The following is an 18,773-nucleotide window of genomic DNA, read 5'->3' as shown; positions in this document are numbered from 1 at the left end:
AAAGGTTTTGAACAGTCCCAATATAAATGATCTATCCATATTTCAGATGGAAATTCAAATTGCACAACAAGCAGATGATACAGTTTTGTAAACAAGAAACTGAACCACCTATACAACTGATTTGTGAATTTTGGAGGGCTTCTGGGCTGCATCTGAACATAGGAAAATGTTCATTCTTAAGCCTTATTGATACAGATGAGGAAAACATATGCAACATTCTGGTGAGATATTTATGTATTGATGTAACTAAAGATATATTAACCAGACAACAACTTAACTTTCTTCCTACACTTAAAAAGACAAAAAATGTTATGAATATATGGCGTCATCATGACCATCTATTTTTGGTAGAGTTCTCTTAACCAAGGCTGAAGGTATTTTAAGACTTGTTTATTCTGCTCTATCAACATCTAAAGAAATCAATAGTATACTTAGAATTTTGCTTGGAAAAATAGACACCACCACCTAAAAAAGGGATATTTTCAGGGTCAAGAAAAGAAGGCAGTTTTGAATGATTAAATTTTATTGATTTAAATAATACATTTAAAGTATAATGGATTAAGGAATGTCTTTAAGCCCAAAATTCTATTTGGTATTTTATTCCAAACAATATCTTTAGAAAATTGGATGGTCTTTATTTTCTACTTACTTGTAATTTAACATTACCAAATTACCTATAAAATTACAAAAATGTTATCAACAGGCCCTCTTAGCTTGGGAATTATGTTACATATATAACTTTTCCCCACACAAAACCATCATATGGATTAATGGAGACATTACTGTTGGAAAAAAATCTATCTTTAAGCAAATTGGGTCGATAAAGATATTATTTATGTAGGTGATCTCTTTGACGCCAACGGTTTATTGTTTAATTATGAATGATTCCTTTTTGTAAAATCCTTTCCTGTAACAGGCAGAGAATTTAATGATGTAATGAAAGTGATTCCTAATGGTCTGTCACATCTGATGAAACGGCATCTTCATTATCAAGAAGCATTGAGGATAGAACCCCTTTTGATGATAAAGGGTACTGACATTATGAATATTAAATGCAACAATAAACATATATGTAATACATTTTATGAAAAAAGTTGAATGTAAAAATGTCATTACATATTTTGTACGTGATGAATATAACATTGAATTCATAGTAAACTTCTTGATTCTTTGTGGTAAATTTCATATACATAAGTGCAAATTAAAAAAAAAAATTTAAAGAATATATTAAGACTCTCAAAAGTACAGTGAACTTTTAAAGAAGAATATTTTTTCATCATAATTTTATATTAATGAAGTTTACTTATCTCAACTCAGTTTTTGTTTAATTATTATTATTGTTTATTTATTTATTTATTTCACATTCTTGTTTCTTTATACATGTCTGTACTGTTTGTATATTTGAATGTGTTCAAAATAAAACTTCAAAAACATAAAAATCACACACACACACAAACAAAAAAATTATACTGGCTATAGCAAACATCTTCCCAGGTTTAACACCAGGACAAGTGTGTGTGTGTGTGTGTGTGTGTGTGTGTGTGTGTGTGTGTCTGTGTGTGTGTGTGTGTGTGTGTGTTAACACAACTCATTACATTTTATTTGTGCTTAGAATTGCTATGTTTCTATAAAACATTGATAGTATTTGACTTCTTGGAGTAATAATAGATAAGTTAAACTGTAAACCTATTTATATGATTTCATCTAAAATAGCACCAAACATAAGGATATTGGCAAAATAAGATGCCGGCTTTATTGCAGCTTTATAATAAAAAGATTTATCAGTCATAAAAGAGACTGATAGCTTTTATACAAGCCATTGCCATTCTCAGTTCTTACCAAGATCCAACCATCTGCAATTCCATACCCACTCATTTTGTAAACAGATGTTTACACTGTTATTGTCTACAGTTATTTTGCTCCTCAAATGTGATGTTGACTTCTTGAGAAAAGCCAATCAACTGCCTGTGTCTGTTCTGCTGTTAAAGACGGTAGTACAGCCCAGACAGACATGTTCGATTTTGATGGAGGATCCATACTGCAGCTTCTAGTTGTGTGACTGTAGATCACATGATATATAACTTTCTTCCTGGGAGCATAACTGGGCCACTTGAACTGCCTGTGTGTTGACACCAGAAACCACAGCCCCCATTCTATGGCTTTGTTCATGTAATGTCACATTCACAGTAAATATGAGCTGCCCACTGGGAAAAGCTGTTCAAATCGAGAGAGATGGAAGGTAAGCAGGGGAGGTTGTAGTCCAGAACAAGGTCCCTGAATCCCCTAAAGTCTTTTCAATTGTACACATAGAATGGATGTAGAAATTGTGTTCAATGCAAACCAGATTCTTTACGTAACCCTGACCAAGTATATGTGACAAAATTAACTTATGGTCAATGTATGTATGTACTTGCATTTTCAGAGCTTTCAACCGCATCACATTGTTTTCTAACACAAATTCTAAGTTTTTTTCATTGAAACCTTAACAAAACTTAAACATAGCAGATCAGGATCAAAATGGGTCTGACAAAAAAAATTTAACTCAAGGTTCACTTATTATCATTTAAAGAGCTTTCAACTGGTCCTCTTCAGCAGAGTTTGATGAGCAGATGAAGTTTTCTTTAACTGTGACAACAAAAGTTCTCTAACCTTAACAAAGTAATTGTTCTTAACCCAAAGCAAGCAACCCTAACCAAGGACAAGAAATACACAGATAGCTGTTTAAAACTTTTCCTCCATTTAATTTATTCCAGTTAATACCATATATGCGAGTTTTACTGTGTGCATTTTTTGGCTGGACCGGCCATGAACCAGCCTTAGAACTGCAGTTGTCTGTGAGTGAATGAGTGATGAAGTGAGTGATGAAGTGAGTGAGTGAGTGAGTGAGTGAGTGAGTGAGTGAGTGATGAAGTTACACCATTTGGTTGGCCAGCTGAGTGTTGGAGTTTCCCTATTGGCCATTGCTCCTTCAAAATGAATTAGGGTGAGATGATGGAAGCAGAGGACAGCAGTGCAACACAGAGTGACTGTGTTTCTGCTCTGAGCTCTGACACTCTCAGCTGTGGTGTTAAATGCAGTGAAGTTGGCTGAACTCCTGTTTAAACAGTTGCGTACCAGTGTCTCTATCATCTCCTCCTCTATCATCCAGTGTAATCGACTCTTAGGCTGACAGCGCTGTCAGCAGCTGGCAGGAGAGATGCTCCATGGAACTGAACTAATACCAGGACCCAAACGTTTTTTTTTCTTTGATGTTTTCACATCACAAACGATGAACAGCAGCATTAAAACATAAATCTTGCAGGTAAAACATGAGACTCATGTAGACTGTTTAGTGTGGGGCAGCTACTCTGCATGTGCGCTTGATTTGCATGTAACTGCGGTAACAGGGTGGAGATAAGCCTCCTGAATTTGCACCCAAAATACTGTCAAAACTTTCTTTTACAATTTCCATGGCAGCCTGCATGATCATCGACCAGAAAAGTGGCAGAAAAAAGGCACATAGATGAGAGAGTGCACAGCTAAAGCACCCCAAGTAACCATCACTCTGACAAAAGACTCAATGCAGAGTGAAAAACGAGACATCTGTAGAAACTGATTTTTTTTTTTTAAACTCTGTGCCAGAGCAGTAAAGTCAGTGTGTGACCCTCAGAACCCTGTGTGTTGCAGGGTGACATTGTCTCTTGGCGTCCTGCATATGTGTTTTTGTGGAATATTTGTGACCTTTAGGTGTATTTGCCATCAACAAGCTCCAGATATAACTCCTTGTTCTGTGTGCCTCCTGTACAGAGTTGGTGGTGATGTTTGATATTACACAACCTCTGCCATGGCTGGAGGATCTCAATATGCCATCCAGTCAGGGTTAATCATACATTGTGTTATTTGTTCTTCATACTGCTGGAGGTGATATCCAGCCAATTTCAGTCTCAGCTGCTGCCTGCTTCCTTGTTTCACTGCTTTATGACAGTGTAAGTTAGCCATCAAGCTTCTTGTCATGACGGCAGTGACAGACACATGGGGGCTCCAGCATCATACCTGGCTGCACATCTACTGTCTTTGAACTGCTTTCAGTACCACAGCAACACACTGAGATCAACAGCTGTATAACCTGTCTCATGTAAAGGACAACAGGATGCTACTTTCACAACAAGCAGAGTCCTTTATAGATCTCAACTACACCTACCTGACAAAAATACCTGTACATTTTGGCCTGAATCCTCAGAGGAGACCTCTTTGAGGCACAGGGAACGCATGACCCGAGACATCATTCACAAATGCTGTTGCTTTGTGAGAATTGGCAAATCTGCAGCTTGTATAATCAGATTAAGAAAAGTTACAACACAAGTAGCAGAAATACAACAAGCAGTAGCTTTTAAAAGCTAAAACTGGTTACAAGCATTAGTTGGTCTTGCACCAACCAATTATCATTGATGAACGCACCTTTGTCAAGATCAGGGGGAAGGGGGAGCACTTGTGGGTTACAGTTGTCCTATTTAACTGGTAGTTTGTATGGGTCCAGTTGGCACAGCTGTTTTTTTTAGATTGGTGTTTTTGATTTCTTGAACCCTTTCATAAACCTTTGCACCTGTCTGCTCTTGTCTACACCTACGTCCTTAATTTGAATTTGTAGCTGAAGGTTTCCGGTTGGATCTCTGGACCAACAGGATCAATCAGGATTAAATAAAGGTGTTTAGATAAAGGTTAAATAAAGGTAAAAATAAAAATCAGGTAAAGCAATTATAGAACCTTCAAATCCTCCACCTTTCATGGCTCTTGCTTATTAATTTTATTAACAATGTATTATCACTGTATCATTGTGTGATAATACAGGAAATGCCATTGTAGATAGGGATAGATATATAACAGATACTGTGTATAACCTATACAGTACACAATATCACCTACTTGTACCAATGTACAGTGTACTACTATGGTGCTGTAATTGTATGATAATGATACAGTGAACAGGGGACCAGGAACCGGCGACAAGTGGCAAGTCGTACAAAATGTCTAAATATTATTTCTTTCATCGAACAAAGCCAGACTAAACTAACCTCAAAGTTATCATTTAACAAAACTACATCTAAAGCCATGGGGAGTTTCAATGTCCATGCAGGGATCAGTAAGGCGTTCCATTAGCATGAACTCACTCTGACCTCTAACAGAGACTGTGCTGCCTCCCTGTGGCTGCTGTTAGTACTACTACTAGAACAAACTTCTGGAGTTTCATTATTTTACCGCAAACCAAAATTCATTTTTCACTCAAATTTAACAGGACAGAGGCAAACTGGTCGCTGCAGTCTGTAAATTATTACATATAACACATTCCCTGTGGCTGAGATTTTATCTGACTCACTCAAAACTGCTGTTGTTAGGTCTCTGCTGAAGAAACATAACCAAATCAGTGAAGTCTGGAGTAAAAATATCATGTTAAATCTTCCGTTTATGAACAAGGAAGGTACTTGAAAATGATAACTTTGAAGACTTTATGTCATGTAAAAATTCTGACTTTGGTTGTTCCTTGTGTGGTAGACAGGCAGTGGTGGAAAGCAACCAAGTACATTTACACAAATACTGTACTCATGTACAATTGCTACATTATACTTCCACTCCACTACATTTCATAGGGAAATATTGTACTCTCTACTCCACTGCATTTAATTGACAGCTTTAGTTACTTTTCAGATGAAGATTTGACACAATGGATAATATGTCAAGCTTTTAAAATACAACACATTGTTAAAGATGAAACCAGTTGTTTCCAACCTTTTTGGCTTATGACATCTCACAAAAAGCAGTGTGTAGTCGGGGTCACATTTCAGATGTCTATGAGTTGTTAACAGCTGCACCAAACTTCTCACATGGTTTCATTTCAATAAATGAGGGCTTTTCATTTTGGATACAGACACCAGCGATGTAGGCATTGGTGCAGTCTTGTTGCAGGAGAGCAATGGTGTTGAGAATGTTGTAGCATATGCAAGTGTAACGGGGGACTATATTAGCCTCAAAGTTTATAATGCCCCCGTTAAGCTTCTTTTATATTGCTGATAATAGTGACAGCCTACAGTCTCTGTGTTGTGTTGTGATGATGATGGTGGACTAACGGCTGACAGTTAGTAACATCAGTTGACTCCAACGAAGACACCCAGACAGCTCCGATGTCGATTCAATGATGTCTGTTTATTGCTTACAAGCACTTCGGGATCTGGGGGATACAAGCCTGGTCTCAGTAAAACAATTTAATATAAATAAAATCATAATCAAAGGAAACTTACAATACTAATAAATGATTTCTGTGACGAAGCTTAATAACCGTTAAATAACAAATTACAGGTCCAATGGTCTAACCTTGACCAGGATCAAAAACTCACTATATTACAGATTACACAAAGACACTATTGATACAGATGAATCAGTTCACATAGATAATCACTCTGAATGTCAATATAGTTATAATTAGTAATAAAGTCTCTCTCAGGTCAGCTATACATTATTATTTACAGGTTTCCATTTAATAGTCACACACTCACCTGGGGGATACAAGCCCGGTCTGACTTGTTCCCCCGGTGATGGGCTTTACAGCTGCATCATTACCTTGGATACTATGTAGCCAAGTATTAAATATTAAATATAAGATAACAGCATAAAATAATGAAAATAACACAAATATGTACACCTCACAACTATTAGATAAAGGTAAAATTACTGACAAAATTATATTCTATATTAAAAGAGTTTGCTATTAGACATAGTGACCATTTAAAGAACAACTAATGTATGCCTCTTGCATGTATGTAACATGCACAGGCATATGTTACACAAGCAGAGCTCTCACATAACAGGAAAGAAAGTACACCACCACTAAGAAGGAGCTGCTAAGTATGGTGACATTTACAAAGTACTTTAAGCACTACTAGTCGGGGAAGGAGTTTATACTGCACACAGACCATAACTCTCTCAGGTGGTTACACTACTTTCAGGGCTTGGAAGGACAGCTGGCTAGGTGGGTAGAGCAGTTGGCTAGTTTCTAATATAAAATTGTCCATAGGCCAGGGAAAACACATGCTAATGCAGATGCCCTTTCTAGGCTACCTGCTTTTGTTGGTGAAGCCCCAGGGGCCAGTTGGACAGAGGTTGCCACTATGGGGCAGTCCCTCCAAGGTTCAAGTGTGTTTGCTGTGCAGGAGGGGAGGTAAAGAATACAGGCAGATCAGGAGGGGGTGGATGATGAAGTAGCAAAGGCCCAGAGTGAGGATGTGGAATTACAGCAGTTGATACTCATAAAACAGGGGGTGGGACCTCCCTGAAGATTCAGCCCTTTAAAAGTATGCCTCAGTGTGGTTACAATTGCAGATGAGGGATACACGTTTGGTGAGGGTACCTCAAATTTAGATGCTGCATCTCAGGTGCAGGCTTCCCCAGACTCTGATTCCCAAAGTTCTGGCTCAGTTCCATGATGCTCCTACAGGTGGCCATTTAGGGGTACAGAAGTTGCAGGGAGAGGTTAAGGATCTTTTACTGGCTGGGATGGTTTGGTGATGTGAAACAGTGCTGTATAGGCAATGTACGGATTGTGCCTCCCTTGCCCTCCACGTCAAACATCAATGGTGTCAAGGCCATTTGGAAGGGTGGCACTTGACATTCTGGGCCCTTTGCCAGAGACAGCTGACAAAAACAAAAATATATTGTGGCTATAGGAGACTGTTTCTCAAAATGGACAGAAACATTCCCTCTGCCCAACCAGGAGGCCTACACCATTGCTAAAGTGCCAGTGGAGGAGTGGTTTTGTAGGTTTGGGACCCCCTCTAGCATTCACTCTGACCAGGGGTGGTCTTTTGAGTCTACTTTGTTCAAAGAATTGTGTCAACTTCTAAATATTCACAAAAAAAAAGAATTTCCCCATACCATTCCCATTCAGATGGTCTCATTGAGCGATTTAATCGCACATTGCTGTCTATGCTGTCACTGTTTGTGTCCAACTGGGACATCTTGTCACCGTATGTAATGATGGCATATTGCAGCAGCATACATGCTAGTACAGATTTCACCTCATATAAGATATTGTTTGGACAGGAGATGGTTTTCCCAGTGGACATAATGCTGGATGTGGAGGGCTTGAGAGGCATTTCCTTCAGTTAGTGCATATGTCAGTCATTTAGTGGAGACACTGTCCACTGCAGTGGAGGCAGTAAAGAAGCATCAGGCTAAGGCTTCTAGTCAACAAAAGGCGTTTTTAAGCAAGGTTAGGAGGAGAGATTGTGTCCCAAGCTGCAGAGGCACTTAAGGACTTAAGGACCCCTATAAGATAGTAGAGAGGGTCATTTCAACTGCTTTAAACCCTTTTTGTCTCCCTGTCCAGGACCATTGTTGACCCAGGACTGTGTATCAGACATTTCTTAATAAAGGCTATTTTTCTATTATTCAGATACCTGTCTGCGTGGTAAATATTCTCATTCTTCAGCAGCAGACCAGACCAGGTTAACAAAGGTGGTGGCAGCTTTACACTATCTAAAAATCTTTAATAATTAAAGTTTATTACGATACTTTTATTAATCCATAGTGTAACTTGTAACTTGCTGCAGTGAAATAAATAAACGTGTCAATTTCAAGGAGGCAAATACCAACTCCTATGCTTTTTAAGATGAGACTGAGGGCTTTGCTGAATGAATTGGAATGATATTGGCCCTGACTGACACAAAACTTAATGAAGCTGTACTCACAATCCCAGTAAGACCCAGCACCCAGATTGTGCTGGGTCTGTAATACTGTTCATTCACCAGTCAGAGGCTTTGACTTGCCCCCACATTTATTTATTTCGCTATCCAGCTGACTGGATAGTGAAAATTAGAAGTAGTAGCCTACATTATTTGTACAAAACAAAAATAACTCGCCCTCCATCATGGAAAACTCATGAACGTGCACTCAGAGTACAGGCTGAGATGGTCATGGACCCCACCATAGAGTGCACTGTTATGTCCTGCAAAACCATGCCCATTCGAATGAAATGCCAAGTTTTTAGGGACTCCCAATAATAACCCACATGGTAACTGCTGTAAAATATGGAAAGCAGATGGACATGTTAACAGGGTATTTTCTGTTTTCTCAAGATGTACAAATTTGACATAGCCGATACTGTACAGATACTCTGCACGTGCACACAAGCTGTTATGGACTGAAAACACAGGAGAAAATACTTAAGTCTTTCATGGTTTTTCCAAAACTTATGTTTATGTAGTTGTAAGTGTTATGGGAAATTGATATTACTGTAATGTCAATAACTGATTTCCTCACCCATGTAGACCTATCCTTGCTCACAGCTCAGTCCTAACATATTTTCATTCATTCTATGTATGGTAAGCTACATAACAGCTTTTTGTTGCCACTTTATTCAGCGTTGTATGCTATGTACAGGTACAGCATTTTTCTACAGAGTTTTTCTTCCAACATTATCATGTGAATTTCATTGATTACGATGTTGTACAAAACTCTCTATAAACAACTATACAATCACAGCGTGCCATCCACTGGGACAGTACACTACCAAGCAGGTAGCAACTGAGTTAAAACAAAGCATCTCAGTTTTACGATGAATCCAAGTTGTAAATAGGCTATTCTGCATAGCATTAATCATGCATTATATTAATATAGGCTATACAGTAGACTAATACAAAATTCAACACAAGTTGGAAAAGAAAGCCACAGTACATCGCAAGGCTGGTGTCCCAAGACAATAAATACAATGTTGAGAAAATTGGTTTTGATTTGATTTTTGAAGGATTTGGCCGGCAATTTTCTATATTTTTCTTACTGTCAACAAATCTCATGTGCAGAGCCAAACCAACAATGAACTTATCTTGGTTAGACTACAAGTAATGTGTGTGTGTCCAAGGTCTGATATATAGTATTCCTCTGTGCCATAGACCTCCATTATTGGTCAAAAACTATTAAGACATATCAGTGAGTCACACTGCTGCAGTGGGTGACATATTCCTTCATCCTGAAGACTGCAGTTATGGTAGTTTGTTTAGAAACATCTCTATACTCTGTTTTCTGTCTAAACTCTGTTCTGTCAGAGTAGTTCTGTGTATGGCAGACACCACTGAGCATATATATACAGTTACATATGTATAGTCTATATATTGTGTAAATTATACATGTATCAATGTACACTTAATTCTGTCTAACATCTGTTTCTAACAATCTGCACCTCACTACCTAATAGCAATATGACCACATGACTTGCACTAATGTACAGTGTATTATAGCATATTACTATCATTGAGCAGTGTATATTCAGCAAATAGAATATTCTAGTTATGGTTGTATCTCTAATCTCTCTATTCTATTTTTATTTATTCTATCTATTTTTATATTTGAGCTTGTCTATTTAGTTACTATTGCACAAACTAACAAAATAGTTTTTTTTTAAATAAATTCTTAATTGAACATTCTGAATATACAGACATTCAGCTTGGATATTATATAGTTCAAGATTACAGTGCTTAAAACTGGTTGATATCAATTAAATGAAATATGAGAAGGTAACAAATTGTGATAAATAAAAAACATACTATAAAAAATGGATAAAATTCTAAACATAATAAACAAACTTGGACAAACAAAATTGGAAGGGGCATAACCATGCTTTGCAGCAGTTAATGTAATCTAATTGTGAATTCCAAAAAGCTTTTCCTTTGGGTGAAATCTTTTTATAGTTTTGAAAGTCTTTTCTCATGTGTTTTATTCGTACATTTCATGTCTATTAATTTTGTTCCACCAACATTTAAGCAAGGGACTTGAACATTAACATTTTGATAACCTAAGTGACATTTCATTAACTCAATTATACCTGTAGATATAGTCCTTATTACAGAAATTCTTTGTATCTAACTGGAAAAGATTTGTCTCTTAGAAAGTTTTTTGTAACTAGAAAGATCAAACAAAGTTGTCACAAAGATTATTACCTTTTTCTATCCAGTTCTCTTTATATATACTTTTATTGTTAACAGTAATATTACTGTTGTTCCAGATTATATCCTTATGTGGTGAAAAGTTGTGAACATAATATGATTCCCAAGACAATAAGGTCTGCTGATAGAACTTTGAGAGTTCTGTCGGAAATTTAGAGGCAGTGTAGTTACACCCCATTAGAAAATTTAGGCCACCTAATATTTTAAATATATTATTTGGTATAAAATTCCATAATGGTTGCGGTTAACAAAATTTAAGATTTCCAATCCTCCTTCTGCTCTTTCTCAACTTAGTATTTCTTTTTTGAGATGATGATGTCTAATTTCCACACAAATTTGATAAATAAATTATTAATGTCCTTACAGAGTACATCATTAACAAAAAGTGACAGAGCAGGATAAACAAATCTTGATACACCTTCAGCCATTGTTAATAACACAACCAAAAATGGAAAGGTCCCTCTGAAGCCAGATGTTGAGGATTGATTCAGTTTTGTTAAGTTTAGGATGAAAAATTTTGCTGCTGTCTGAGAGCCATATCTTTTGAAATATGAATGCCAAGATATTTTACACATCTTTTCACAGGGATATTAAACATAGTTTAAACAAGTTTCTTTTCAGTCTCATTTTTGTTGATGTTGAGTTTAAGACCTGAAGCTTTTGAAAATTCACCAGTTACATGTGATGAACTAACACAATACGTTTCACTCACTGTTAATGAGGAACTGCGCAATACAGACTGACACAAGCACAGCAAAGCGTTGTTTTAACCATGGTGTTAGGTTTTAGCTGCTTTTCACTTGTTTGGGGAAACGCTGATGCGCATGCGTGTTACCATGGTTACATATATACGCCACTTAGAGATCATTTCCTCGACAGTTCTTTCATGTCCAGAAAGTGGGTTTAATGGTCGTTCAGATTTTGAATTGACAAAATCAGACATCTGCTATTAAAATCCTATGGTTGGTCAGCTTTGTTTGTCACAGTAAAGGTTACTATTATAAGGAAACTTTATCATTATAACGAATTTCGTAACAAGGAAATACATTTGGTTGTTAAAAGGAGAAACGTTTCCTCGTTTAAACAACGAGAAAATAACTTGTTTTTCTACTGTGGGATATTTAAACTGAAGCCCTGTTTCCTCCTCCAAAAGCTTTACTAATGAAGAATCAAACTGGAAGAACAAACAAACGTGATCATGCTGATGTCATCGGCCGTAGGCCAAACACTGCCCCCCCAAATGAAACCGAGCTTAGTCTGTTTTGGAGTATTTTGGGACACAAGAACACAGTCGAGGCTAAAGGCTTTTCCCCTCTGAAACCTGTCTGGTGAGTGAAACCATGGATGTATCTTAAGAGTTTTTATGATACGTCCATGAATGAAACGTGTTCCTATTTTCAGGAAGCCTCCGCCCCTTTCCGAACTTCGCCCGATATGACCCGAGCGTTTCCGAAAGTTAACTCGTGGTCTCATTTCATTGGCGAGACGTTCGTCCAATGAGCCGCGGCCATCTGTGCAGGGCTCGGCGCTGTTGAAATTCTCAGGTTACGTTTCCTGCAGGCTTTATTAGCTGGTTTCACCTCAGAGCAGCTCTCTTTACCTCCCTGGCACCAACATGAAGCTTCCAGTGGCCATTCTTGCGGTTTTTGCATCGATAACTGTCACTATTGACGCTGCTGTCTACTTCAAGGAGCAGTTTCTGGATGGAGGTGCAGTATAGCCTATTCCATGTCTTCTTCCCTCATGTATGAATGATTGTGTTGTGAAAGTTGCTGCTAACTGCATTGAACAGCCCGCCGTATCATTTGGTCGTTTATCTTTAATATCTGGCACGTCAAACAAAGTGTTTCCTTCAAAATGACCTTACTAATAACTGAACCCAGTGTAATAGCGTTAGGCCACGTTATGTCTGTTAGTCAGGTGATGGTAATGTTAGCTAAAAAATACAGACCAGCTAAGCTAAAGTAATACAGAAATTAACTAAATGTTCAAATATTATTTGAAAAATGGAGGTTGTCACAATTTAGTCAAGGCAGTATTTTTGTGTATGGGAATACCAAAATATTCATAGGCTGACATCCTGGTATGAGTCCAGAGATTCTTTCACTTTTGATATTGTGCCGCTGAACCATGTTAGGACTTTTTGGTATAACCCAACTACTCTGACTGTCCTCAATGTGCGAACCAGAGGGAATTAAAGCAAAACTTCGATGGAAATGTAAAAAAAAAAAAAAAAAAAAAAAAAAAAAAAAGTCCGTAGACCTCTTAACTGTCAAGATTTGAAAAAATACAGACTAAAATGGAAGCTAAAAACAGTATTAGTGGTAAATCAGTTGCAAAAGAGAAATATATATATATAATACGTCCCCACCAAAACCCCTGTTATTGCCAAAGCCTGCCTCTCTATTAGTTTCTTAAAATGTCCGCTTTTATTTTGTAAGCAAAGTCGTCGAATTCCGGTGTTCTTCTGCAAAAGCAGTGCCGCAATTTGAAGTGGGTGTCTGGAACAAGCAGTATAATAGATGTATAATACAGTTTTAACTAACAGGAAGATGGTGTAACCAGCTGAGTTGGATTTCTGTGTTTCAGACGGATGGAGCAGCCGGTGGGCCGAGTCGAAGCACAAGTCGGACTACGGTCAGTGGAAACTGACAGCTGGAAAGTTCTACGGGGATGCTGAGGCTGATAAAGGTAATTCTCATATATTCTGTATGGTGTTATGTGTTTGACTTAAAGTCAGAGACAATTGATACAAATGGATGTGCCTGAAATGGGTGCATTTTCATATCACAAATACTAGCAGATCACTAGTATCATGCAAATGTAGGTAAAAGGGGTTTTGTATATGACCTGCTCTCAGTGCAGCTGCTGAAAAGACGAGGAGTTGGCCTGTGCAGTATGTGCTGAGATTACATGCTGAACTGAAATAACCTGCTAGGAGGCCCTCGGGTAAAACATTTGCCACTGGGCCCCTATAAACCGGCAAACTCTTAATGCATTGTTTACAGTTTTCCATGCTGTAATACTCTCTGGCCCCAGGTTTGCTGTGTGGTCATTTGATTAATTTAGGAATATTTAACAAAAAACGAACACTACATTTTTGACACAAGGCCCCTCCTCCAAATAAATCATGATCCCTTTTGATGAGAATAAAAAAATCTTTTACAAGGGAACCATACTGCACAGTCACAAACAAAAGCAATGAATGGCTTTGAGCCCTTGTTGCTAACAGTTGTTCATTCCTAGTTATTTTTCTCACCTACACCAGGTATCCAGACAAGCCAGGACGCCCGCTTTTACGCCCTCTCGGCCCGCTTTGAGCCATTTAGCAATGAGGGAAAGCCCCTGGTTATCCAGTTTACCATCAAGCACGAGCAGAAGATTGACTGCGGAGGCGGCTATGTCAAGATCTTCCCCTCTGACCTCGACCAGAGCGACATGCATGGAGACTCACAGTATTACATCATGTTTGGTGAGTCATGTTTGTCTTTTAGAGGCAGTGAGGCCTAACCACGGAACACAAGTGTTTGAGGAAGAGAGTGCTTTGAAGGATGCTTGTTGTATTTTACTGACAAGTTATTTTTTACATTCAGCTGTCAAATCTAGTCATTTTAAATAAAGGAAATGAAATAAATAACATAAGATGACCTTTGTCTCCAGGCCCTGACATCTGTGGTTACAGCACAAAGAAGGTTCATGTGATTTTCAACTACAAGGGACAGAACCACCTCATCAAGAAAGACATCAAATGCAAGGTAGCTACTGCATGAATATTTTAGATTGTTGTCCTATGTGAGCATGAATTTAAAGATTCTTGCTCACTCTGAAGTCCCTCCATCCCCTCTCTCCAGGATGATGAGCTGACCCACCTGTACACACTGATCCTGAATCCAGACCAGACGTACGAAGTTAAGATCAACAATGAGAAGGTGGAGTCAGGTTCCCTGGAGGACGACTGGGACATGCTGCCCCCGAAGAAGATCAAGGACCCCGAGGCCAAGAAACCCAGTGACTGGGACGACAGGGCCAAGATTGACGACCCCAACGACACAAAGCCTGAGGTAGGAGATCAGAGCACAGTTCTTCACATCTGGTTCAGTAATTCAGACTAACAGGCTGAGGCTAATGGTCATCCAGATAATTTGGTTCTTCAAACAGTTACAGGATTGATTCGCAAAACCTGGATAATATTATCTTGACAGTGTGATTTAATTTGAAATAAAGACAACATGAGTAGAGAGCCATAACCATTGGCTAAGTGTTGATCATATGATTGCAGATATATTAGGAAGTACTGTATTTGTATGAAAGCCCCCAGCATGCACTTAGCTTTAAATTATTAACTTACTCCTATTTAATTAGATTGTTTCAATCTAAGTAGTCCATTATAAATGACAGTGTTCAAATGACAAATCCCCCATAATATCATAGTTCAATGCCATATTTTCTGGTTTCATTTGTCTTTTAACACACACTTTTAATTGAATTTTGTCTCTCTTTTTTTAAATATTCGGTTAATTTGTTAAGTTGTTATATTCTCTTCTGTTGTATATTTTATCAGCTATAATTATTTGTCTTTGTGGTGAACATTGTGTTAATTACACCAACAGATTTTACTAGTTTCTCAATAATAATGATATTATTAACCTATATATTCTGATAAAGCAGGTTCAGGATTAAAGGCTCCAGATACATTTTAAGCCAGCTTTGAAGAACTGCAAATCAGCAATCAAGTCAAACTAATTCACTTTTCCAAATATGAAGAACAGGGCCGGGTTAACTTAACATATCATGGCTTGGATATTGACCTAATTGTGTTTCGGGATAAGACATGAAACTCTTGGGACTTTAGAAACTTTCTTGCTGTCCCACTGGTATTCTCAGACGCTTGATGAGTACTAGTTCACTGAATTTAGAACTCCTCGCTTGTAACCCTGCCTGAATGGGGACTAGGCTTTGTCAAAGAGGGTGTAATAGCTTTGGAATCTCAGGCGGTCTCAGACATCTCATCATACCTTTTACTGTCAACACTACTGAGATATTATCACCTGACTGGATGCATTCTATGGTAAACCTAGGACTAGTTCCAAGAAGCAGATTTACCAGGTCAACTACTCAACTTTTCTGAGGAAAACCTGGAACTCTCAACTCTGGAGCATGAACTGATTTTAAAAAGAGATGTTCTGGGTTTTACTTAGCAAAGTTATATCTAGATAACTCTGTGAACCAGAGTCTTGGTTCAGGTAATGAATGCTACTCACACATCAAGAATTGTGACATATTTGTGTACACTTTGATCGACTACCCGAAGCATGTTGTGCTAGAAATGTAGATAAACTTAACAAACTCACACATCAGAGTGCGCAGATAGAATTCACAGTGCAAATCTAGACTGGCTAATTAATGAATTAATCTTAATCAATGAAGACACATTGCATTCTTTTTCAGTGAGTGGATTGGTTTATTGGTTTAAGGGAAATCATGTGCTGATCATGTGATTGTACTCATGATTGGCTTGGATGGAACTCTGGCTACAGACATTTTACCGCTGCAGCACAGCAGTTCATTTAAAGCTGAGGGCGCTGCAGTATCTTACTCAACACATATTCTAGTTATAAACTGAAACCGTAATATAATCCCTTATATAGCAGAGGCACTCTAAATCCAACGTTCAAATTTAGATTTAACTACATTTTATTGATCGTCTCAATCCAAGTGTATGCAATTTATACCTATGATGCAAGTGCATTTCACACACTTGTGTGTGTATACATTTCATACTCTTACATATATAAGCAACAGATTTCCATACAAATGTCATAATTACACGACCAGTGTTACAACCAATCATTCCATTGCTCTGTTGGATACTTTTATATCTTGTGCTCATAATATCCCAAACTAAATTTGAATTGGTTCTGATTTTATGTGTACTGATATGATTCTGTGTGTATTTTATGATTACTCTTTATTGTGTAAATTAACTACACCAACAGATATTGATGATTTCTCTAGATCTTACATGTTATCTAAAATCATATTTTTACCTAAATCACTCTATTCGTGTTCATAACAAAAGCATTCATTCGTATATGACAATGAAATTGTCTGTTGCTCTGACAACCCTTCTAAATAAAATGTAGCCAACTTTTGAAAAACTGAATAATCCAGGCTTTTCACCAATTAAATCAAGACAATTCAGGGCTGAGGCACTGTTACTGTTTTATGATGTGCACAATGTTTTAACATTGGATTTTTTAGTGACTTGTGTGGTAACTGTGATGTTGCTACCTTCCAGGACTGGGAAAAGCCAGAGACCATCCCTGACCCTGATGCCAAGAAGCCTGATGACTGGGACGAGGACATGGACGGAGAGTGGGAACCTCCCATGATCACCAACCCAGAATATAAGGTATGGCTTGTGAAGCTGCATGGGTTTGAAGCCTTTGTAGATGGAATGATTAAAATCCTTTGACCAGTATTTGTAAAAAGAAATGAATGTGTTTAAGGCTTTGGGAAGTGTAGGGAGGGGAGGTAATACTCTGAAGGCATTACATCAATCAAGGATTTACTCTAGAACCCAGTATGACCTCTAGTCCTAACCCCTGTTGTGCTGTCTTTGCAGGGCGAGTGGAAACCCAAGCAGATTGACAACCCCGATTACAAGGGAGCCTGGGTGCACCCTGAGATCGATAACCCAGAATACACTCATGATGCCACCATGTACAAGTTTGACAAGATTGGAGTCCTGGGCCTGGACCTATGGCAGGTAATGATTACCACTCAGCTGTCGAGAGTTGTAATAACTGTATTACTGGGCCTACGTACAGACATGTATCATGATGTGTCATAGAAATGGATGATGAGTTATCATCATATTGTATATGTGCACTTTATGAGTGAATAATGTCTCTGTGCAGGTTAAATCTGGCACCATCTTTGACAACTTCCTGATCACTGATGATGTCAAAGAAGCAGAGGAGTTCGGAAAGGAAACCTGGGGAGTTACTAAGGTAGGACTGTGCTCAGAATATAATATTAATATACTATATACTCTAGGTAGAGCCTACTGTACACCACACTGTGTATTCAGTGCTTATCTGTTCTGACCAACAGTCCAGTAACTCAAAGGTATTCAATTGACAGTGAAGAAAAGCAGCCCAAGGTTCTTGCCCACCACCTCATAGACTGGGGGTTTGATTCCCAGTAGCACTACCTTGGTTGTGTGTTTCAACAAACACAGCTGTGTTTATTGGGAGTGGAAAGCCAGCTAGGGATCACTTTCTTGTTGCTGCACTGGCAACTCTGACTTGTTTTTCAGGACACCTTCACTGATAGGAGGAATGATCTGGTGGGAATAGTGTGCTACACCCTCCTAGTGAAGCACAACAGTAGTAGTGAGCAGGAGGCAAAAATGCAGAAAAGTTAGAAGTATGCCTTATTTAGTCTGCATTGTTGTTTGCTGCAGGCCAGCACCCAGTAAGACTGACTAATCAATGTTTATGATCAGCCCCCCAGGAGAACAGCCTTATCTCAGGAGCATCTGTAATTCAGGTGGTAGCACAGGTCAATCTTTGGTTCCTTTTGTCCACATGCTGAAGTGCTCTGAAGTAAAACACCCCACATTGCTCCGTATGTGTGTATGGATGGGAACAAATGTTTGTTTGGACAAAAAGAGTTCTCAAAGTCCAAACTTCATGTTGAGAAAGACTGAGTGTATTCATTGATGACTAAATCTACTATTGTTTGTGGACATTTCTTGGTATATTTGTGTGGAAACACGGTGTGTTGTACATTAAAAAAAAA

The 18,773-nt window shown here is 38.2% G+C and overlaps 1 protein-coding gene across 1 annotated transcript in view; it reads left to right on the top strand.

Moving 5' to 3' along the window:
- Positions 1–12,470: 12,470 nt before the first annotated feature.
- Positions 12,471–18,773, top strand: part of calr3a (calreticulin 3a) — a 7,472-nt gene continuing 1,169 nt past the window's right edge. The window contains exons 1-8 of the mRNA XM_042417825.1: positions 12,471–12,676; positions 13,557–13,658; positions 14,236–14,439; positions 14,628–14,722; positions 14,819–15,028; positions 17,266–17,379; positions 17,593–17,736; positions 17,888–17,980. Coding sequence (XP_042273759.1) covers positions 12,583–12,676; positions 13,557–13,658; positions 14,236–14,439; positions 14,628–14,722; positions 14,819–15,028; positions 17,266–17,379; positions 17,593–17,736; positions 17,888–17,980 — 1,056 coding nt within the window. The 5' untranslated portion in view covers positions 12,471–12,582. The remainder of the gene's footprint in view (positions 12,677–13,556; positions 13,659–14,235; positions 14,440–14,627; positions 14,723–14,818; positions 15,029–17,265; positions 17,380–17,592; positions 17,737–17,887; positions 17,981–18,773) is intronic.

This window comes from Thunnus maccoyii, chromosome 7 (assembly GCF_910596095.1).
Source record: "Thunnus maccoyii chromosome 7, fThuMac1.1, whole genome shotgun sequence".
NCBI classification, from domain to species: domain Eukaryota; kingdom Metazoa; phylum Chordata; class Actinopteri; order Scombriformes; family Scombridae; genus Thunnus; species Thunnus maccoyii.
The sequence above is the reverse complement of the archived record's forward strand: the minus strand, read 5'-3'. Positions and strand labels throughout refer to the sequence as shown.